Consider the following 22,571-nt stretch of genomic DNA (forward strand, 5'->3'; position numbering starts at 1 on the left):
GTCGGTCTCTGGGGTCCGTCGGAGGTCAAGACACACCCGACTCGTGTGACCCTGACCCCCCCCCGCTGGTATCACCGATGGGAGTCACGTTGAGCTATTCTGGTCCTGGACCGGCGAAACTAAAGGAGCGCTTCCTTAAGCTGCGCGGAGATGAGGAACAAAGCACGGCGCTCGCTGGGTTCAAGGCCCAAAGAGAGCCAGACGGGAGGGAAAGGCCACCCGACCGGATCAACAAACGGGTCCTCGCAGCACCGTACTGAGGTGCTCGCCTGATCGCATGTGAGCGCACGTGTGGAGGTGGAGGCCCTCGACCGTGCGAGCAACACAGCGTCATTCGCTCTGCACGCCGCTAAAGTTGGCTACGTTTCAGCTTCTGCTGAAATCAGGAATTACCAGAATCAGGAATCAAAAGTCTTTGAAATTTGAAATTGAAAGTTCTTGTGCATATTTGAGATGTGCAGATAAGAACAGCTTCTTCCTCAGGAAGGTCCTCGGGGGGGTGAGGGGGGGGGGGGGGGGGGGGCATTGCTCCTCTCTGAACTGCTTCCTGAGGGACTTCAGCTGCACTCGGGTCTGCTCGAAGGGTGCGAGAGTGTTCCTCCTGTCCTCTTCTCCACTGTCCCGACCCTTCCACAGCTTTCTGACAGTGTTGTTGTTGTTGTTGTTGTTGTTGTTGTTGTCTGTTCTGGGCAGTTGGCTCGGAGGCTTCTGGCTCCCTGGGGTATCTGGGCCTGCTCCTCCTGCCCCACCAGGTGGGTACCTGAAGCTTTAGGCCTTGGCTGGTCTTATAGACCAGACCAGACCAGACCAGACCAGACCAGACCAGACCAGACCAGTCCAGACCAGACCAGACCAGACCAGACCAGACCAGTCCAGACCAGACCAGACCAGTCCAGACCAGACCAGACCAGACCAGACCAGTCCAGACCAGACCAGACCAGACCAGTCCAGACCAGACCAGACCAGACCAGACCAGACCAGACCAGTCCAGACCAGACCAGACCAGACCAGACCAGACCAGTCCAGACCAGACCAGACCAGACCAGACCAGACCAGACCAGACCAGACCAGTCCAGACCAGACCAGACCAGACCAGACCAGACCAGACCAGACCACATCAGCAGTCATCACCATGTCCGTTACCATCATGACCAGCCTGGCGTCCATCAGCTTTGGGTGCTCATCACTGGGGTAATGTTCCGTAGACGTAGGGTTGGAATCAGACTATGAGATAAAGAGACTATTGAGGGATTTCATTCCCCCAGCAAGAATAGAATAGAACAGAACAGAATAGAATAGAATAGAATAGAACAGAACAGAACAGAATAGAATAGAATAGAACAGAACAGAACAGAATAGAATAGAATAGAATAGAAATAATAGAATAGAACAGAATAGAATAGAACAGAATAGAATAGAATAGAATAGAATAGAACAGAACAGAACAGAATAGAATAGAATAGAAATAATAGAATAGAACAGAATAGAACAGAATAGAACAGAACAGAATAGAATAGAATAGAATAGAATAGAAATAATAGAATAGAACAGAATAGAACAGAATAGAATAGAACAGAATAGAACAGAACAGAATAGAATAGAATAGAATAGAATAGAAATAATAGAATAGAACAGAATAGAACAGAATAGAATAGAACAGAATAGAACAGAACAGAATAGAATAGAATAGAATAGAATAGAAATAATAGAATAGAACAGAATAGAACAGAATAGAAATAATAGAATAGAACAGAATAGAACAGAATAGAACATAATAGAATAGAATAGAATAGAATAAAATAGAATAGAATAGAAATAATAGAATAGAACAGAATAGAATAGAATAGAATAGAACAAAATAGAATAGAACAAAATAGAATAGAATAGAATAGAATAGAATAGAATAGAATGTCTTTATTGTCAATGTTCAACTACAACAAAATTTCACGAGCAAATGATCCTCTTGGGTGTCATAGAAGTCTAGAATAAAAAACACAATTTAAAATTCTATTATATTTAATAATATAATTATATTATGTTTAAGACCCTCCCATTCACATATAATAATGAATCACTGTTATTGCATGAAATTAGTGCACTTGTTTATGTTGCAAATTGTGTGAAATGATTGCATATGAAGTTTTTGCTTGTTAAAACGATGCAGATTCTGATCGTTTTTGTTCGTCTATTATGGTCTTTCACAGAAAGGCCACTTTTAGATAACTGACAGTGGCATTTCTATAGGATTATCAGATTATTTAGGTTAATAAAATAATCATTTTTACAGGCCCTTCTCCTTGTGATCCACCCTTTTACATTTTAGCAAAGATTTCAAATTAAATGTGGATTATTGTTTTCAAATGTAAATAATTTAATATTTACATTTGATATAAACAGTGTTATTATTATCATCGATAATGCTCAGAACAATAACAGCATTATTAGTAGTAGTTGTTTTGTATATTTGTGCTTTTTCTTATTTATTGTATTTATGTATTTATTTTTACGTGTTTAATGCTTATTTGTCTTAATATAACTAGTCTGTCCTCTAGTCTGTGTAGCTTGAAGATCCACGTTCTTGTCACGGTGATCTTAGAGGTGTTTTTGTGGAGTTTTTTAACGCCATATTATTGTAGGGTTGAGTCCGTGAGGAGTGATGTAGCGCCACCTGCTGGGTGTATTATAAAATGCTTTGCCTCTTAACATTCTTTTCCAAGATGAAGCATTAATTAGTGAGTTGTGATGAGTAGAAACAGCAAACACAGCCAGTTGTGTGCAGCGTAAATCATTACATCCTTAATTAAAGTCGATTTTTTTAACCTGACCGGAAAAAGAAAATATACTAAAGGAATGGAGTGAATGTTAAATAAATGCAAAAGAGGAATCCGTAAAAAACAACACACCTACTGATTATTATAATATATTATTATATTATATATGATATAATTTATTATTACTATTATAATATATATAATACAATATAATATTATATAGTATATAATATAATACTGTATATATTAGCACTTCTCTTCGCCAGGGGGCGCTGTTCCAGATCCGCTGTCTGTCACAGAAACACGGAAACAGACTCGGAAGTCGGTCGCCCAGTTTGATCGTTTCCTCTTTAAACTCGTTGTTTTCGTCGGTTCTGCGCCAAAATCCTCCACAGGATTTAAGACCCTTCACGCGCACGCACGGAGAAAACAAAGTGCGTGGTTTGTCCTCTCCGCGTTCATCGCTTGAGCGTTTTTGTCAAAACGAAAGTAAAGTGAAGAAGAGGATCCGCAGCCATGGCCGAGTCCATGGATGAGGGGCCGTCGGACCCGCGCCCGCCCCTGCAGCAGGACCTGACCTGCTCCGTGTGCCGGGGCATCTTCAGCGACCCCCTGGTGCTGCCCTGCACCCACAGCTTCTGTCGGGAGTGTCTGCGGAAGAGCACGCGCTTCAACGGGGAGCAGTGTCCTCTGTGCAGAGAGAAGTTCACGACAAGCCAGGCCATCCCGAACCGCGTGCTCAGCCAGGTGTGCCAGTCCTTCGCCTTATACCCACCTCAGGGGTCGGTCCCGGGTCCCGGGAGCGAGGCCGCCTGTAACCTGCACCTGAAGCCACTGCTGCTGTACTGCGAGAAGGACGAGCAGCCGCTGTGCGTGGACTGTGTCGCTTTGCACAACACGCACAAGCTGTGGCCCCTGACGGAGGCGGTGTCCATCTGCAAGGTAACCAGATCACCCGGGATCCGGTGGATCACCCGGGATCCTGTGGATCCCCCTGCACAGGCTGGCCCAGCCAGTCCTGGGAACACCACTAAAAGCTGGAATATTAACAGCAGATCTACTAATATTGGTTATCGTGATCCAGTTGTCTGGTGTATTTTTAATTAGAATTACGCTCGTTACTTTGGAGTCACCCAGTCCTCCCAACGCCTAACTGGCTCAGAATCCAGCTGATCTCAGTGGGATCCCATAACCGTCCGTATTATTTAATGTTGGTTCTTTCAGCCATAAAGGTTTTATGTGCATTTTCCCATCCGTTTTATTGGTTATATGCGATGCTCTCGGGGCTGACTGAGGCTCCACAAGTAATTGTTGAATGGTTGATTATTTTCCAGAGGGAGCTGGAATTTAAAGTCCAGATTCTTGAATGGAAAGTGGATTCATACAAGAAACTGACAGAAAGCCTGGACAGCACGGTGGAATCTATCAGGGTAAAAGAACTCCTGCCTCCCCTCACTGATCACACACAGCCAAAGATCTAACGTGTGTCTGTACCGCTGTGAGCAGAACCAGGCCCAGGAGGCAGAGCAGCAGATCCATCAGGAGTTCCAGAGGCTCCACGACGCCCTGCTCACAGAAGAACGTCTGCGCCTCGAGGCTCTGGCTGCCGAGGAGGCGCAGAAGATCGCCGCCCTACAGGAGCTGAGTGGAACCATCAGGCAGGACGTGGCGGGTCTCAGGAAGCTGGTGGATTCTGTGAAGAGAGAGACGGGCAACGAGGACGTGCCGCTCCTGCAGGTAGGAAGCAGCTTCTCCACAACCACGGGACAACAGCGACAGGCGGCGTTCCTTCATCACCTTATTCTCCTTTCTGTTTCAGAATTTCCAGGATTTGAAAAGAAAGTGAGCTCACTGTCGCACTCACACGCCACCGTGGCCATTCTCACCCTCACTGGCTCGTTAAAGCCTCGTTAAAGCCTCGTTAATGCCTCGTTAAAGCCTCGTTAATGCCTCGTTAATGCCTCCCAAGTCTACAGCTGGTTCAGTAGTACCACTCAACATCTGCTGGTTGTCCCCATGTCTCTCCTAGAGCCCAGTGGACTCTTGAAGACCGGCGCCACCCTGACGACTCCCTTTTGAATATGGGGAAACACGTTGGGGCTTTGAGCTTCAAGATCTGGACCAGCCTGCAGGAGCATGTGAAATGCAGTGAGTGAGCGACGCCCCGTCCCCTCAGCATCCGCCCTTCTCACACAGCTGCTGTCTGCAGGTCCTGTTGTGTTCGACCCAAACACGTCCTCCCCGTGGCTGAGCGTGAGCGCCGACCTGACCACCATCAAAGAAAGTCCCGAGCGGCTGGTCACCCCCGACAACCCCGAGCGCTTCGATCCCTGCGTCTTCGTCCTGGGCGCCGAAGGCTACACCTCCGGGAAACACCGATGGGACGTGATCGTGGGGGACAGTCCCTCCTGGATCGTGGGGGTGTGCAAGGAATCGGTGGCGCGCAAAAAAAAGTTCACGCTGTCTCCGAGCCGCGGGGTGTGGTGTGTAGGACTGAGCAAAGGCGTGTGCACGGCCTTCACAAATGAGCGCACGGCGCTGCAGGTGCAGCAGCGGCCCGAGCGGATCCGCGTGAAGCTGAATATGGAGAGAGGAGAGGTGTCATTTTGGGACGGGGAGAGCTCCAACCACCTGGTCACACTCACGCACCACTTCAACGAGAAGATCTTCCCTTTCTTTGGGCCGGGACTGCACAACACGCCCATGATCCTGGCGCCCGCAAAAATCACCGTGCACGCCTCCTGAGACGTGCACGCCTCCTGAGACCTGGCGCCAAAGAGAGCTTCCTCGTGATGTGTTCAGGGGTTTACATGACAATGGAATGTTTGATGTTTGGGGCCTTTGGGATGTTGTTTCTCCATGCAAAAGCTAAAATCACTGATTTTATGAATTCATGATTGTTCTAATTCAGCCACGTTTTCATTTTATGAAATAGTTTTATTGAGTCTGCTCATGTCGTCCCTGCTTTTATCCGATCATGATATATAATAATCACTTTCACCAAAATAAAATATGAAACTGAAAGAAACTCAACTGAAAGATGTGCTGCCTCATTTCTGGCACATGTAATCAACCATGGAGCCAAACGGGGAAACGTCATTATTCTGTCTGCAATCAGTCTTTTAAATTCTCCATCGCACCAAAATTTGCATCCACTGTTTTAATTTCTTATTTTGATACTTTGCAATAAAGAATGGAATGCTGGTTAGATTTTAAACATTTGGATCTTCTTTTAAATTGGACACATGTTCCAACTGTAAATGGCGGTGTCTTTAGGTTAGACTTCAGCTTCTTTAAACCTAAAAATATTAACATTTGTGCATCTGATATCGCGCTAAAGTGGGGGTCATATCCGCTAGATGCAGTACCGGCGCAGGCCGCAGGGGGCGCAGTCTTTGTGTTGGTAACCGCTGCTAACACCAAAACAACGGGCATCTGTCCTCAACATGAAGCCTCAGAGTCGCTCAGAGACCCACAAGCCTCTCTTCGCTAGCTACCGTTTTGTCTGAACAATGCGGTTGAGGCGTCCGTGCGTGTTTTTGTAGCTACTTAATCAATTGCTGTTTTGTAAAAGCCCCATTCCGGCCGATTGTGCAGCCTCGTACGATTACGCATCTGGATTCGGCTGAGCAGCTACCGCTAGCTAGCAGTCGAGCTAGCCGAGCCGAGAGTTGCATTCACGGCTGTGCTCTGCAGAGATTCCGGATGCTAAGCTATTTACTGGTTTAGCCTGCGAGCAGCACTTATCTAGCTCACAGTGTGGCTAGAGTTAAGAGTCTCCGAAAATGTAAAGTATCATGAGGCCAAAGAGACGGCAACTGGTGAGTGCAATGACAGAAATCTGCAAACTGACCGACTAATGGCCTCAATGGAAACGCTAGTAGTTAAGCTAGCTCAGTTAGCCTTGTTTTGATAGCCTACAGTCTTCCCCTTGCTTGGTGAATAATCGTTTCATTTTGATTCAGACAGTATATATAATCTTTATATAAGAGCCAATTAAGGTGATTTTTTTTTTACTGAGATATATGTTAAATATTCTATGGAATATTATTGTGCACAGGGCTAACAGCTGTTTCCTCCATCATAATATTCTTTGTATTTGAAACCTCTGTGCATCCCATATGCATCAGATATTTGCATTTGGTCACTTGATTGTGTTTAATTTTGCAGTTGAAAGGCCAATTATGTTTAAAGATGCGTTCATACCGGATGATATGCTGACAGTAATATTATGTAATAAACACTGGCGCTACAAAAAATGTTTTATTTTTGCATTTCTGAATATAATTCCTTATGGATGCAGCTATATTTGTTTTTTCCTGTAAAGTGAGTGTTTTATTCTGCTGCTGTTGCTAGTCCAGGCTGCTGTCGAGCTCTTTGGTGCGTTACTGAATCATTTTGCCTCTTGTGTTTTAGGCTGAGCCAGGGATGGCCTCCCCCCTCCCGGTGCCCCTCATTGTGCTGCTTCTACTGTCCGCTAACTTACATGGTTGCCAGGCAGGAGACTGCAAGGGCCACAGGCAAGTCTTGAGGGGGCCGCCAGGCTACGTGACTGATGGGCCGGGAAACTATTCTGTCAATGGGAACTGCGAGTGGCTTATCAAAGGTATGAGGAGACAATCGTGTCCTTTGCCTTTGATTGTGACAAAACACACAGCAGCCGTGTTGCTTCTCTGTTTCCAGCTCCCAGCAACAGCCACCGCATTGTCCTGAACTTCACCTTCATGGAGACAGAGTGCACCTATGATTACCTGTTTGTTTATGACGGAGACTCGTACCAGAGCCCCCTCCTCGCCAGTCTGAGTGGGAAGACGATGCCTCAGCCCATTGAAGCCAAGTCTGGGAAGGTATTCTGGTCAAGAGACAGGAAACCCTTAAAAAAGGTGGCGTTTCTAAAGTGTGTTGTTTTCATTCTTCCTGTCCAGATGCTGCTTCACCTCTTCAGTGATGCCAATTACAACCTCTTGGGCTTCAATGCCACTTACACCTTCTCCTTGTGCCCTGGAGCCTGCGGCGGACACGGTCGGTGCGACTCCTCCACCCTCAAGTGCCTCTGCCAGCAGGGCTGGGGGGGGGGCGGCTTGCATGTCCCCGCTGTGCTCCGAGTCTTGTTCCGGTGAACGGCCAGTGTGACAAGGTCAGGGTGGCAGAGGGAGCACGTCCTGCTACCTTCAGCTCTGAGAACGTGTTTGCTGACCCGTGTCCATCGTTTCTATAGAGAGGAGAGCGTTGTGTGTGCAGACCAGGCTTCATGGGTCAGAACTGCCAGCTGGGTTTGAACGATGACGGGGGGGCAGGGCGGTGGTGGCGCGTCACTGAGGGAAACCCATACATACCCCCCAGGACCGGTTCTGCCGGAGTCTATCTGTCTCCTACTGGATCGCTCTACATGTTCGGGGGTAAGATTCCAAGTGTCTGCAGTGATCCTCAGACAATCGCCACATCCGTGTTTGTGCTCCAGAGCTAATCAATTTTGATTGGTTGTTATTGACGACTGACACTGTGACCACTTCCTCCTCCAGGATTTGACCTCAACAGAGCTCTTGGTGACCTGATCAGGTTCAACCTGACGTCCAATCAGTGGGACAGCAGGTCGTACGGTCACTCTCCAGTAAGTAACGTCTCATTTCTGGGCTCCGTAAGTCGATCAGCTCTCAGGCGAGGGAGCATAGAACGCTTGAAAATGTGTTTTTATTAAAAATAGCCAAAGAGGATAAATATAAAGTCGAAGACAAGAAAGTTTTCCACCACTGAACACGAGATCCTCGGTAGAGTTGGAATGAGGCAGATTCCCGACGTGCTTCAGGCTGTTAATGTGCTGCTTCTGTCTCTTCCTTCCACCAACATACGGAGTTCATGTAGGCGCATCGGCTTCATTACGTCCCCTCTCAGCTACTTGCTCCCTTCTGGTCCACCTCCATGTGTTTATGGACGTTCTGTCCGTCACTGGCAGGTTGACGCGCGTCCTCCCTTTAACTCATGGAGCTTTCTGACCATTTCCAGGTGGCCCGTCACTCCCACGCCGCTGTAGAGTGGAAGGGCAACATGGTGATATTTGGAGGGGAACTCGCCAACGGTTCTCTGGCCAGTGACGTCTGGATGTATCGACCGCTGACTGATGATTGGCAGCAGCTCGGGTTCTCCAGCTCCCGCGGCGCCCCGAGACTGGCCAATCACGCCGCGGCCGTTGTCGACGTTTATCTCTACGTATTTGGCGGTGGGTGTCACGTGACGCAGTCGCCTCGCACGCTTGTCTGTTGGCTCTGGAATCACGGTCTCTGCTCCTGTCTCAGGTCGCACCGAGGAGGACATGTTCTCCTCCTCTCTCCATCGGTTCGGCCTCCACGGCAGCGGGCGGTGGGAGACCGTTTACCCCACCGGGGGGAAGCCCCCAGCGACGGCCGGACACTCCATGGTGTTCCACAGCCCCTCCAGGACTCTGCTGGTCTACGGAGGCCACCGGCCCACGACTGCCAGGTTCCTAATGCTGACCTTTGTGTCTTTGATCTTTGATTTGAGTGTCTCGCTCTTTTCAAACATGTAAAAGAGAGAATTATGCTCATTAAGGTGCATTTGATCTGTGCTGTTCTCAGGTTCAGCGTGAGGGTGAACAACACTGATGTGTTTCACGTGGACAGAAGGTTCTGGACATCTTTCCGTTCCCGTTTCCCAGCAACAGGCCCAAGAGAAAGAGCCTTCCACTCGGCCACCGTCATCGGAAACTACATGGTTGTTTATGGTGAGAAGCCAGAAAATCAGCTTCACTTCGGAACCTTTTCCCATTCATATCTTAATATATTTCTATATTTAATACATTAACATCTTCTGTTGCTCTCCACCAGGAGGGAACGTCCATATTCACTACCAAGAGGAGAAGTGTTATGATGAGGAGATCTTCTTTTACCATCTGGGCTGCCATCAGTGGGTGTCTGTTGGGGAGAGCTGGTCGCTCAGTGAGTTGTGGAACCTTCTGGACTGTCCCAGTTTTCACCTCCTGCTGATTTGCTCCGTGTTAAGCAGCCTGTGATGGTCTCCTCCGTCCTCAGGTGGGGGGTCTGTCAGAGGCCGTTACTCACATGTTGCTGCTGTGATGGAGGGGCGAGTGCTGCTGGTGGCTGGGGGTTACAGCGGCGTTGCCCGCGGAGATCTGGTGGCCTACAAAGTTCCACTTTTTGTTAGTAGTGATCAAGGTGACAGGGTGAGTGTTAAAAAACTAAAAACAGGGGGGGGTGTCAGCCTGATGAGGACAGTAACAGTCCGTCATGTTTCCCACCAGGATGCCTTCTGTGCCGAGGCTCTGGATGAAAGCATGTGCCTGAAGAACCCCGAGTGCAGCTGGTGTGAAGGCCGCTGTCGAGAGTACCAGCCAACCAATCCGGTAACCTCTGGTTTTATGGTCGACGCTCCAACAAGGAAATAGAACTAATAACATTAGGTCGTTTCAGCCTCAGAATTTGCTTTAATGGTAAAGAAACTGCTAGATTAGCAAAACTATTCAGATTATGATTTATTTTAGAATTTTTTGAAGAAAAGTCTTTCATAAATTTACACTAACTGTTATATTAAAGATGTAAAGTTGGTCTTTCCTGTGTTAGCATGGAACACAAATACCTGAAATAGCTCCAAGTCAGTGCTGCTATTTTAGAATAAGCTTGTTCCGTGGTATAAAAGCTCTGATGTGAAAACATTTGACTCAGTTTTGGTCTCGGTGCTTCGGTTCTGACCCTTTATCCTGGTGAAAGCTGTTTTGTGCCCACAGTGTGGTAGCACGGGCTGCCTGGGCCTGGCTCGCTTCCTGTCTGACTGCCAGTCCTGCCTGGTGTTCAGCGGCACGCCGCCGTCGCTGGCCCGTGCTCCGGGGGAGTTTGGCTGGTGTGTCCAGAACGAATCCTGCCTTCCAGTGTCAGGTGAGACGCCGAGAGGGAGGAAGGAGGCCGGGAGACAAAGCCTGCAGCTCACTCTGAAAAAGCACTGTTGGACTCGTGGGTGCGGCTTCAGAGACGGACAAAGTGAAGTGGTCACGCTCACATGAGGCTGGACAAACACTTGTCCCCATGCAAACTTCTGGTGCTGTGTGATCGCTTCATTTTATTGTTGTTTTTGAAACCGCATTACCCATAATCCACTATGATTTAGTGCAGTGGTGAATTCCAGACAACTGCTGTGTTGTGAGGTTTGGAGGTCAGGTGTGTTCTTTGTGTGCTGACCTCTCCTTCTCGGTCTCACAGAGCGAAGTGCGTGCCGTGTGGACCAGATCTCAGGGGCGTACGGCTGGTGGGGGGAGCGTACCCTTTTCCTAACCTCCCTCCACTTCTGTCGCACCGAGAACTATGTCCCAGGACTGCACCTGCTCACCTTCCAGCATCCCCGCAACGACTCCCAGCCTGACAAGGTACGGAGTCCCGTTTCCTCTGCTCACTCTCATGACGCTTTTTAAAGCTTTCCCTCCCTCCCTCCCTCCCTCCCTCCTCCACACATGATCTTTACTGTTACATTTTATGTTGCTCATTTTCTCGTTGCTTCATCTTTCGCCCCCCATCACTCCCTCCCCAGGTGTCCATCCTCCGCAGCACCACCATCATCCTCAGCCCCACTACAGAAATGGATGTAGCGCTCCAGTTCAGGGGCTTCATCCACCCCTTGTGGGGGGCCCCTCCACCTGCACCTGCTCCCACTGAGACTGTCTCCATGTGGGCTCGGATCCAGAGACTCCACTTTGAGGCTCGGGTGGCGTCAGGGCCCAACTCCAGCCAACTGGTGAGAGAAGCTTTTTGTCTGCTGGACAGCCAGTAAAGCTCAGTTACTAGTGCCGTTATTACTGAATATCTGATAGTAAACGTTTCTTTACTGATCATCGGCAACGTTTGATTAAACACTTAACATTTCTCACATCTCTCATCGCGCGACAGGAAGTGGTGGGTCGCTGGGCGGCGCAGCAGGAGAAGGAGCTGAAGCTGTTGAGTCGTGCAGAGGGAAGTAAGTTATTCTCCAACCTGACGAGGGGTAACCATTACCTGGTTCAGGCCGAAGGCTACCTTAACAACTCGGGCTCGGGACAAGCCAGTGAGATGGCCCTCATCTGGAACCGGACCTTACCAGGGGGTAGTGTGAGTGTTGGCTTATATTTTTACAAAAACTAAAATCTCGATCACAGTAACATTTTTACAACTTTTGTATTTGTAATAAAAGACGTAAACAATATCCTCCTATATGAGTTATAAAAAATGAAAAACATCATGTTTCACTACAATGTAAGTGAGGAATTCCGTATCAACGTGCCATAAATCCGTAATTACCCCTCTAGGAGATATCCTTCCTGTTCCTGGAGCCGTACCGCTCAGGTTCCTGCTCAGGGTACATGTCCTGCTTGGCCTGCCTGTCAGACCAGTCTTGTGGCTGGTGCACGTCTGTCTCCCGCTGCCTTCTGCGGAACAGCGCGGACCCCTGTCCCGAGGACGACAGGGACGGGAAAGGAGAGAGTTGGCGCCACCTGCTGCTAGCACCCCAGCATTGCCCCCTTTGCGAGGAGTACAGAGACTGCTCCGCTTGTACTCAGGTATATCAGAGGAAACATCTCCTTTAATGGAGGAATTATTGTCCAACGTAAACGTGTGCGTGCAGGACCCTTACTGTGAGTGGCAGATCAACTCTAGCAAGAAAGGCGATTATCAGTGCAGCCGGCGGGGACGGCTAGATGGATCCATACGTGACCCGAAGGGCTGCCCCAAAGTCTGCAACCAGTGAGTTGGAGGTGTTTAACAATGGAGATCTCAGATTGTACTTGATTCCAAGCTTCTCTTCTTTGTTCTGTCTCTTGTCTGCTACAGGAGGAAGACGTGTGGGGAATGCCTCTCCAACTCCAGCCAGTGTGCGTGGTGTGAGTCGGCCCAGGCCTGCTTCTACTTTGCTGCCTACCTCACTAAATACCCCTACGGAGAGTGCAGAGACTGGTATGACAGGTAAAGGGAGCTCTTTTTCATTTTATTAGAGGGGTTCGATGTTTTGTCAGTTGTTGCACCTTAAACACTGTAAAATGGTTTAAATAAAGGAAAAAAATTATGAAATTGATTGTTAAAATTTGGGGTTTATTTAGTGAACTTGAGGTTGCTAATGGAATAATGTGATTCTCCTACCTGCCAGTGTTCACTCAGTTCCCCAGTGCAAGCAGTGCTCGGCTTTAAACACGTGCACAGAATGCTTGCAGACGTTCCAGTGTGGGTGGTGTGGTGATTACAACAATCCAACAATTGGAAAGTAAGTATAGCTCCACGTTATCGCTACAGTGTTAGTTGATTTAGAATGGCATCAGTAATCAGAAGGAAATGACACCTTTTTAAGTGTAAACATCCTGCTAACTCTTCACGCTGTCCATCAATCTTCAATCCCAGGTGTTTGAGGGGCGACTGGGCAGGAATGGATGATCCCTTGTTCTATAACTGCAGCGTTGCTGTGGCTGACGCACGAGCTACAAAGTAACGTATCTCTTCTTGAATGTCATGATTCTTTTTAGGGACTTATATACTGACTGCAGGAATAAAATAAAGAAATGAATATGCACTTTATTAAATATGCAGACTTTTGAAGTCATACAGTTAAAATGGCTGTATATACTCTATATGTACCTATTAAATCATTTATGTCTCCTAGTCCTGAACCACAGACCTCGGCGCCACCCCGACCCATTGAGATGGAGATGGAGCTGGAGCATTTGGACGACGAAGAGCAAGACGCAATCTGGTCGTACCCGTCCTGTCCTGATGTGGAGGAATGCCGGTTGGGTCTTCACAACTGCCATCCTTTTCGCCACATGCATCAACACTCCGACGTCCTTTGAGTGTCACTGCGAGAGGGGATACACAGGAGATGGCACGCAGCACTGCAACCAAACGTGAGCGTCTCCGTCTGAGCGCGTGCACCTTCCGTTCCGGTCGGACGCCATGCTGTCCCGTTCCCATCTGGTCACCACATTTGCTGTCATAATCATGCTAAAAGCTTTAAGCAGTGTTTTTATCCCTCCAACAGGTGCTACAACGAGTGTCGTGAGGGCCAGTGTAGTGGGAGCCCACGGTTCGAGTGTGAATGTTCCCTCGGCTGGACGTCCGACCCCGCCACTCTGGTTCTCAGCGGTGTGGAGTGTGATGTAGACTGTGGCTGCAACTTCCACTCCACCTGTATAACTGCACCAGGGATCTGCGATGAATGCCAGGGTGAAGCCCTCATGTCTTACAGTAAAATAACGTTTGATATTATGGTCAAAACCGCTTCCTTGATATTGATACTTTTTCTCTTCCAGATTGGACGACTGGGCCTCATTGTGAGCACTGTCGTCCCGGGAGCTTTGGTTCCGCCCTGGCGTGGGGGAGTGACTGTGTGCCGTGTGAGTGTAATGGCCATGGCGACCCGCTGCAAGGGTACTGTCACAACCACACAGGCCAGTGCTACTGCACACACAACACTCAGGGACCTCACTGTGAGTCCTGCCTCCCTGGTTACTATGGAGACCCCAGGTGTGAAGCTGTTGAGTGTTGTACACGTCGCATTACCAAAATATCACACTCAGGGGCATAATCAGTTGTCTGTCACCATGAACAGGAACAACGGCACGTGCTACAGGCAGTGTCAGGGTCGCTCCGTGCTTCTCTCCCCCGCATCCGCCTCTGCCATGCCCTTCTCTTCTTCTCTGGGATGGCGAAGTGGTGCAGAGGGCAAAGGAGGACTTTCTCATTGTTTGTGGGTCCTGTCCGTGACTGAGAAGCTGGCTCCCTGTCAGCCCAGGCAGCTGTGCCCCCCTGTAGCCCTCACCCTGCACCCGGACTCCCACACACTCTGTAACGTGAGTGGCTAGGTTTGCCTGACCACAATCATATCCTCCATTATTTTTCTCCATCAATGTTTATTTCATATTTTTATGATATTTCAGGGTTCTTTTGTCTATGTGTTTGATGGTCTTCCTCGCTTCCTGAGCAATGGAGTTGTACATTCCGATCACAACTTAATAGGGGCATTTTGTGGCACCACTCGTGCTCAACCAATCACCGTTGAGGCCACCTCAGGTAATATTTTACAAACGTAGTCACGTATTGTTGTCAGTAGACTCTAACCAGTACTGTGCATGATGCTTCCCTCAGGATAAATGATGTGAAAGGTGTTGAACTCTAACCTGCACGTTGTTTTCAGGTGTGATCTCTGTCTACTTTGAGGCCAATGTCTCATCAAATAACCCTCAAGGCTTCAACGCCTCATTTTGGGTCCGGAAGTGTCACCACGGCTCTGATGAGGGAGAATCGGGGTCTCCTGTATGTCCGAGTGGTTCCCAGTGTCGAGGAGGGATCTGTCAGTGTCCACGGGGTTATGGCGGACCGCACTGCGACCGACCCGTTTGCCCTCAAGATTGTGGGATAGCAGAAGGAAGAGGGACTTGTAATATAGTAAGAACATGAAATATCTGAGTTTGATGTGAGAAAAATGTGTTGACTTTGTTGTGACGCAACAGCTGACAGCCTTAAAATGTGTCCGATTGGTTTGACGTGTTCTTTAGAACGAATTATTCTCAACCACAATATTTGTCTGTGTCAGTCTCTGGGGGTGTGCGTGTGTGCTGACAACTGGGTCGGCCCGGACTGCTCAGTCCCTCGGGACTCCAACAGCCTGGTCTGGGAAACGCTGCTGGACACTCAGCTAACACTGGTAAGCACAGAATATGAGCAGCATGATTGTTGCAGCATGAACTTTTCTGCTCAGGTGAGACAAACATGTGTTCTGTTCATCCCCAGAACCAGGCGCACAGGTTCCTCCACAGGATGGGCCACTCACTTGTGTCTGAACCACAGGGTAACCTCTGGATGTATGGTGGCCTGTCGCTGTCAGAGGGCATTCTGGGAAATGTTTACAGGTATAGCCATACCACAACGAGTTTTTACTAATATGGCCGTCACGGTCATGATCTTGTTTCTGTATGTACACACACTTGCATACGTTGGGTCTCAAACCGATCTGTTCTTGGCTTCTTTAGATATTCTGTGTCAGAGCGCCGTTGGACCCAAATGCTGACAAGTGCTCTTGAAGAAGGTTCTGCGCCTCACTCTCGTTATCATCACGCCTCTTCGCTGCTTGCTCATGAATCTGGGAGCCATGGTGCCAGCCACAGCTTCATGTTGGTGGTGGGAGGGGTTACTCAGGACGGTGTGGCTGGAGACACCTGGAGTCTCAATCTGAGCAGCTTAATCTGGAGAGAACATCCGGTCAGCCTTCACATGCTCCAAAAGCTTCTGTTTACTTTGGGTTTCTCTGCCATCAACTCAAACTTTGCTCCACTGCTGACAGAGCTCAGTGCTGCCCCCTGTAGCGGGCCACACCCTGACGGTACGCCGAGACTCATCTGTGCTCTTGATTGGTGGGTATTCTCCAGAGAACGGCTTCAACCACCATCTGCTGGAATTCAATCCTCAGTCCGGCAACTGGACTATTGCACCCCACACTGGCACGCCACCTTCAGGTTTGTGAGGCCTTATTTTTAAATGGACAACTATTATCTGCATCTTCAGCTTCTGTTGTCAAAGAAACCTTGTGTGAAAATGCTTTTCGTTTCCTTTTGACTTTATTCTGCAGGTTTATATGGCCACTCAGCTGTGTACCATGAGCAGACTGATGCCATCTATGTCTTCGGAGGCTACCGCTTTCACGTGGAGACTGTGGAGCCCTCAGGAGAGCTTTACAGTTTGTTCTACCCCAGCCTCACATGGTCCCTCCTCGTCCCCTCACAGGGCAATAAGGTATGAGATCTTTTAACGAGCAACGTATTTACCCTCTCTCGATGTGTTGATTCTCATTATGCCCCCTCTCTTTGCGACACAGCCCCTGTCCCGTTTCTTCCACGCTGCCGCCCTGATAAAAGACACCATGGTGATTGTTGGGGGAAGAACAGAAGAGGAAGACTACAGCAACTCTGTGTCTCTGTACCAAATTAACTGTAACACATGGATCCACCCAGGTGGCTGCCTTGACAATGTCTGCCCATTCAGATGTCAAAGCCTTCCTTGTCCAGACCCAAATCATTTCACTCTCTTTTCCTTCAGCCTCAGCTGTGGGAGATCCAGTAAATCGTTCGGTGTCACTTGCAATGACAAGCTGGGATCGCCAACTTTTCCTGTCAGGCGGCTTCAATGGTGTCACACTGGGGAGACTCCTAACCCTGTCGGTCCCTTCTGACCCCTGTGCCTTGCTGTCTTCACCAGAGGCCTGCAACACTACAACAGGAAGTTGCATGTGGTGCAGAGGAACCTGTGCTTCTTCTGACAGTGCTGAGAGGTAACGCTCTAAATGATTACTGCTGTCTTACGTTAACCCCGTGTGCAATGAGCAAGCAATCCCTTTCCCCTCAGAATGGGCTGCTTCACAGGACAATCCACCTGTTCCCCAACCCCCCGTCAGCCCGATCAGTGTCGCAGATTGAAGACCTGCAGTGAATGTCTGGCACGACATCCCAAAACATTCTCCAGTCCATCGCAGGTAACTGAACCGTTTTCTTCACAAAAGAAATGTCTGTTGTCTGAAAATTGAAACGCTTTGCTGGATTTTTCAGCCTTCTCTGCAGTGCAAGTGGTGCACAAACTGTCCAGAAGGCGCGTGCATCAGCAGCTCTGTTAGCTGCACCTCCGAACACGACTGCCAGATCAACCAGAGAGAGCTCTTTCTGTCCATCAACTGCTCTGAGACCAGTTGTGAAGCATCCGACTGCCCCAAGTGTACTGCATTTGGGAAGTGCATGTGGACACGCCAGTTCAAGCGCACAGGTAGCGTTGGCGTCGTGCTCAGGAAGCGTGTGCATTTCTTCACGCTGATGAGAATGTGTGCCCTGTGATGTCCCAGGTGAGACGAGTCGTACTTTGAGTGTGAATCCCACCTACGACTGGACATGTTTCAGCTACGCCCTGCTCAATGTCTCACCCATGCAAGTGGAGTCTTCTCCCCCAATGCCTTGCCCTCCACCCTGCCACAGCCTCCAGAACTGCAGCCTCTGTCTGGGCTCTCGGGGCTCCGATGGAGGGTGGCAGCATTGTGTCTGGAGCATGGCACTACAGCAGGTGAGACTGTCCCGGTGGAGCTTAAATTGAATTAGCTTGTTGTGAGTTTTCCATATTCCGCTGACCTTCCTGTCTCTCCAGTGCATGAGCCCGTCTTTTGTGCCCCTCCGGTGTGAAGCAGGCCAGTGCGGCCGCCTACTTTTAGGGGGGGATTCTTGCACTCCACAGTGCTCTCAGCTCACCCAGTGTTCCCAGTGCATCTCCAGGCCTCAGTGTGGGTGGTGTGCATCTCAGGGGGGGAATGGGGCTGGACGCTGCTTACAGGGAGGACTTGATGGTAAGAAAGGTCTTCTTTTCATGTTCTGAAACGTAGCGTTGTAGGATGCAGACGCTTGATGCTGACACTTTTGTACTCCACTACTTTTGTACTCCATCCCCTTTTCTCAGGTGCGAGTGAAGGTGTTTTGCCCCCTGAGTAACAGCAGTTGGGCCGTCCTCCACTGTCCCGAGGAGGACGAGTGTGCCAATGGCCATCATCACTGCAACAGCACCCAGGACTGCCATGATTTACCTCAGGGGTTCCACTGCACATGCAAACAGGGTTACATCCTCAGCAGGTATGAGTCAAGGTCGGCGCCTCCTCCTCAGTCACTAAACAGCAGCAGAAACTTCGTTTCTGTGCACAAAAGCTTGTTTGAATGTGGTTTGTTTTCCCCCAACACAGTGCTTCTGGTCAGTGTGAGCCAGTCTGTGCACAAGGCTGCGTGAACGGGACCTGCGTGTCACCGGGAGCTTGCCAGTGTCATTTTGGATTTGTTGGGGAGAACTGTTCATCTCAGTGCAGCTGCAACAAACACAGCAACTGTGCTGGCGTGAACAAGCCAGATGTTTGTCTGGAGTGCCACAACAACACCATCGTAAGTGATCACCGCCGCTGGCCCGCAGCCGTCCCTGTGCTGGCACATGATTCATTCCCTCCCTCCCAATTTCTAGGGAAAGCACTGTGAGAAGTGTAAGCCTCTGTTTGTGGGCTCCGCCAAGGGAGGTGGTACTTGCCGTCCATGTCGGGAATTTTGCCGAGGAAACAGCGATGTTTGTTTGTCCCGGAATGAGTACAGGAAAGCTCGTGAAAACTCCCGGCATTTCCTGCTGGACGCCAGCAGCGTGAGTATCTTTAACCTCTGAGTACTGCCCTGAACATTCAGTTTTGGCCCTCTCTTATCTTCTGTCACATCTCTTTGTCGCTTTAGCAAATTCCAGATTGGGTGTCTGAGGGTCCCACCGAAGAGAACGCGGTGTGTGTAAATTGCCAGAACAACAGTTTGGGGGACAAATGCGAAAGCTGTCTTAGTGGCTACTTCTTGTTACAGGGAAAGTGTGAGAAGTGAGTAACTTTTAAATCCCATAAGGTTGGTGGATTTTCCTGATTGGATTATCATTATTGGTTTGTCCGTTTCTTCCCGTCAGGTGTCAGTGTAACGGCCACGCAGACACGTGTAACGAACACGACGGCACCGGGTGCCCCTGCCAAAACAACACCGAGACCCCCTCCTGTCTCAGTAGCCCCCAAAGTGACAGAAAAGACTGTTACAGACAACAGGTACGATCATGTGACGGGAGAGACATGCGCTCCTTTTCCAAATCCCTTTACCTGTGTGTGTTCATCACAAATGTTTCTTTTTATCTCGTGAGCAGATTTTGCTGCATTTGACTAAACTGCATTTGTTGTGCTCTTTGTTTAGTGTGCAAAGTGCAAAGACTCGTTTAACGGGACGCCAGTGAACGGCCGCCAGTGTTACCGTCAGTTTAACGTGGACACGGAGTGCTGCTTCGACCCCACCTCCCAGACCAACTGCTTCCATGATCCCACCATCCGGAACCTGCCCAAAGGACGGACGGTGTTTTTTGCTGCACAGCCAAAGTTCACCAATGTGGACATTCGTGTCACGATCGACGTTACGTTTGGTGAGGTGGAGGTTTACGTGTCCAATTCCCACGACACCTTCATCGTAGATGTGGACCGCAACACTGGAATTCACGCTATTAAGATTGAGGAAGAATCCGGGAATCGTGGAACAGCGGGAGGGGATAAAGCTTCTCCGCCCTCCCCCATTAAGGTGTTTGCTAACGCCTCGTCCAGTCTCGGAGATCCCACGCTGGCCCACAACCCACTGCAGCTGCAAGCCAAACCTCCTGGAGCTGAGAGGGAAATCCGAGAAGAGCGAGCTGAAGGCCTCATCTCCTACATCACCGTGTGGAAACCACAGACTGTCCTTGTTGTTCGTGGTGTTCGGGACCGTGTGGTCATCACCTTTCCCCACGAGGTGCACTCTCTCAAATCCAGCCGTTTCTACATCGCCCTGAGAGGCGTGGGAACCGCGGGGAACGAAGAGTCCCAGGGTCTGCTCTTTTTGCGACAGGACCAAGCCCACATTGATCTTTTTGTCTTCTTCTCAGTTTTTTTCTCCTGCTTTTTCCTCTTTTTGTCCGTCTGTGTCATGCTGTGGAAGGTTAAACAGTTCCTGGACTTTAGGCGGGAGCAGCGCCGCCATATCCAGGAAATGACCAAGATGGCATCCAGGCCCTTTGCCAAGATCACCATATACCTGGAACCAGAAGAGCCCCAGCTCATCTACCTCCCGTCAGCCGGTGGAGGCAGCACCGTATCACTCGCTCATGCCCGCGCAACCAAGTTTGGTGGCATGATGGTGGGCCAGAGGGGCAGGGCGGGGGCAGTCTCCTACAAACACGACCCAGGTTCTGGTCCGACGGCCCACCACCACCACCTTACTTTGGGTGGAGGGGGCAACAGCGGCCAGCATCTGCCGCTGCACTACTTGAACACCCACCACTATGCCAGCAGCACGGCTGGCACCCAAGCCCCCCACCACCACCACCCGTCCACTTATAGCGGCTACCAGCACTTTTGCCGCTCGGACCCGTTCCTCTCTCAGCTCATGGGCTTCTCTTACTCAACCTTTAAAGTCGGGCCCATCACCCTCGAGCCGACAGATGATGGCATGGCAGGTGTGGCCACTGTCCTCTTCCAGCTGCCAGGGGGGGTCTTGGCCCCAAATCGCGCCTGTCTGGGCTCCGCGCTGGTTACCTTGCGTCAGAACCTGCAAGAATACTGTGGCCATGGCAACGGAGGAGGGCATCCGGGAGCAGGAGCAGGGAGGAAGGGGCTGCTTGGACATCAGCACCTGACCACAATGGCCATGTAGGGACCCAAAAATCTAAATTAAAAGAGACAGATGTATAATGGATTGAATTGCTCTGTAAAATAAGATAAACTATTTAACGGTTAAAGTACAATAGAAGTTAAAAAGAAAGTGTCATCATAACATCAGTCCATTAACGTGAACGTTTTGAAGAGTTGTATATATGTTGTATGATGAATTAAGTGTCTTTATTGCGTATCACTATACTGTACGTCAGTGCTCCACACGACCAAGCCAGTTGTCCACATGCACTACAGCTGTTGCACGTATCAACCAGACATCCCGGTTCGCTCGAGAGCGTTGCCATGACGGCGGAACTGCAGATAAAAATGCTTGACATTAACCCTCAGATGTTAAAACACTAACTTGCTACGTTTGGACCCAACATGCGCTTTATATCCCAGGAAATGACAATCAGAATTGCCAGTTGAGAACAAGAAGCATCCGTTGGTTCAGCATGTGCCAGAGTGTGGATCGTCCCTGGTGCAAGGAAACCTTTTACCTTTGTGAAGTGTTATTGTTAAGATGGACGACGTTTTCAATATCAGCCTTCAGTTCCTGGTGTCATAATATATGAACTGCATCATTCGTCCATAAACTGGATTGTGTTTAATTGTGAAACATCTTACTACGTTTTGTTAATATGAAATGTGCGTCAGTGTTCACTTGGACCTTTTTGTCAGGCAGTGTGCCAGTTTAGATGATTGTATGAGGCTATCATAGCTACAATGTCATCATGAAAGTAGACGCGGAGGATGCAACGTGAACCTTCACACTACCGAAGACAGTTGAGACAAAAGTTCTCCTGGTGAGAAATTTTGAGGACTTGACAGCATTTTTTATTTGCATTGAGGCTGAATACGTTTATGCTCACTTGTGGCGTTGCTATTGCTCTTTGTTTTCCTTTTTTGCACTGTATGGAGGCAAAAAGCCCCATTAATCACATGAAACGCTAAGCATGAGTGAACATGGTGCTGCTGCCTTATCGATGGTCAAACACATTACATTAGGTCATAAGTTGAACACTCAATCTAGCTCAGCATTCTGAATATTGCTAATGAATATTGTAACTGTTCATAATTGCCCTCCAAAATAAGCATTAATACCTTTGTTGTCTTGTATCATGAGTGGTTTTTAACATGCTTTATTTTTGTATATAGTGTTTGTTTCTTGCTTTGAAAGGGAACGGTTGAGAAGAGAAGGTTGTCAAGATTCTTTGTCCTGAGTCAGTGAAATAAACTTTCTGTTCCATGATTCAGAGAGTGTGTGTGTGTGTGTGTGTGTGTGTGTGTGTGTGTGTCTCAGCACAACAACCCCCTCTGAAGTGGTTTTTGAACTCCTGAACCAGAAGCCATTGTTTATGAATATTGATTTATTGTTACGTTCCTCGGAGCTGTAACAGGTTTTCATTTATAACAGAATTATCATCAGTGTGGAGGGCGGGTGGCAGAACTCCAGGGGGCCCATTTCATTCGGATTTTTAAATGTAAAATAGATGTAAATGACACCGATCCCTCCTCGGTCGCCGGTTGTGCCGCATCGCAACAGGGACGGAA

At 49.0% G+C, this 22,571-nt stretch overlaps 2 protein-coding genes across 3 annotated transcripts; both read left to right on the forward strand.

Moving 5' to 3' along the window:
* The first annotated feature begins 3,049 nt into the window (after positions 1–3,049).
* On the forward strand, positions 3,050–5,804 carry trim35-28 (tripartite motif containing 35-28). Of its 2 annotated transcripts, none has more exons than XM_029839190.1 (6): positions 3,050–3,713; positions 4,106–4,201; positions 4,278–4,508; positions 4,591–4,613; positions 4,801–4,916; positions 4,981–5,804. In XM_029839190.1, the coding sequence occupies exons 1-6, from the start codon at positions 3,288–3,290 to the stop codon at positions 5,514–5,516; spliced, it is 1,428 nt and encodes a 475-aa protein (XP_029695050.1). In that variant the 5' UTR covers positions 3,050–3,287; the 3' UTR covers positions 5,517–5,804. The 2 variants fall into 2 exon arrangements, with proteins under 2 accessions (XP_029695050.1, XP_029695049.1); XM_029839189.1 differs by having other exon boundaries at positions 3,051–3,713; positions 4,801–4,919.
* A 375-nt stretch (positions 5,805–6,179) lies between these two features.
* megf8 (multiple EGF-like-domains 8) lies at positions 6,180–22,269 on the forward strand. The gene is given in 46 exon segments (XM_029839338.1): positions 6,180–6,592; positions 7,188–7,377; positions 7,455–7,618; positions 7,697–7,867; positions 7,900–7,945; positions 7,997–8,170; positions 8,294–8,382; positions 8,775–8,988; positions 9,065–9,248; positions 9,365–9,510; positions 9,614–9,724; positions 9,818–9,969; positions 10,048–10,149; positions 10,531–10,678; positions 11,000–11,163; positions 11,325–11,528; positions 11,681–11,878; positions 12,076–12,327; positions 12,393–12,511; positions 12,599–12,730; positions 12,912–13,025; positions 13,160–13,243; positions 13,419–13,569; positions 13,571–13,659; positions 13,794–13,978; positions 14,065–14,278; positions 14,364–14,604; positions 14,692–14,824; positions 14,949–15,199; positions 15,348–15,458; positions 15,545–15,663; positions 15,784–16,012; positions 16,095–16,266; positions 16,380–16,543; positions 16,626–16,761; positions 16,847–17,078; positions 17,153–17,279; positions 17,353–17,563; positions 17,640–17,854; positions 17,936–18,140; positions 18,249–18,411; positions 18,519–18,711; positions 18,788–18,958; positions 19,045–19,178; positions 19,262–19,394; positions 19,537–22,269. Coding segments are annotated over 46 exon segments (8,643 nt in total). The 5' UTR covers positions 6,180–6,568; the 3' UTR covers positions 21,019–22,269.
* Positions 22,270–22,571: the final 302 nt, after the last annotated feature.

This window comes from Takifugu rubripes, chromosome 7 (genome assembly GCF_901000725.2).
Source record: "Takifugu rubripes chromosome 7, fTakRub1.2, whole genome shotgun sequence".
Classification (NCBI taxonomy): domain Eukaryota; kingdom Metazoa; phylum Chordata; class Actinopteri; order Tetraodontiformes; family Tetraodontidae; genus Takifugu; species Takifugu rubripes.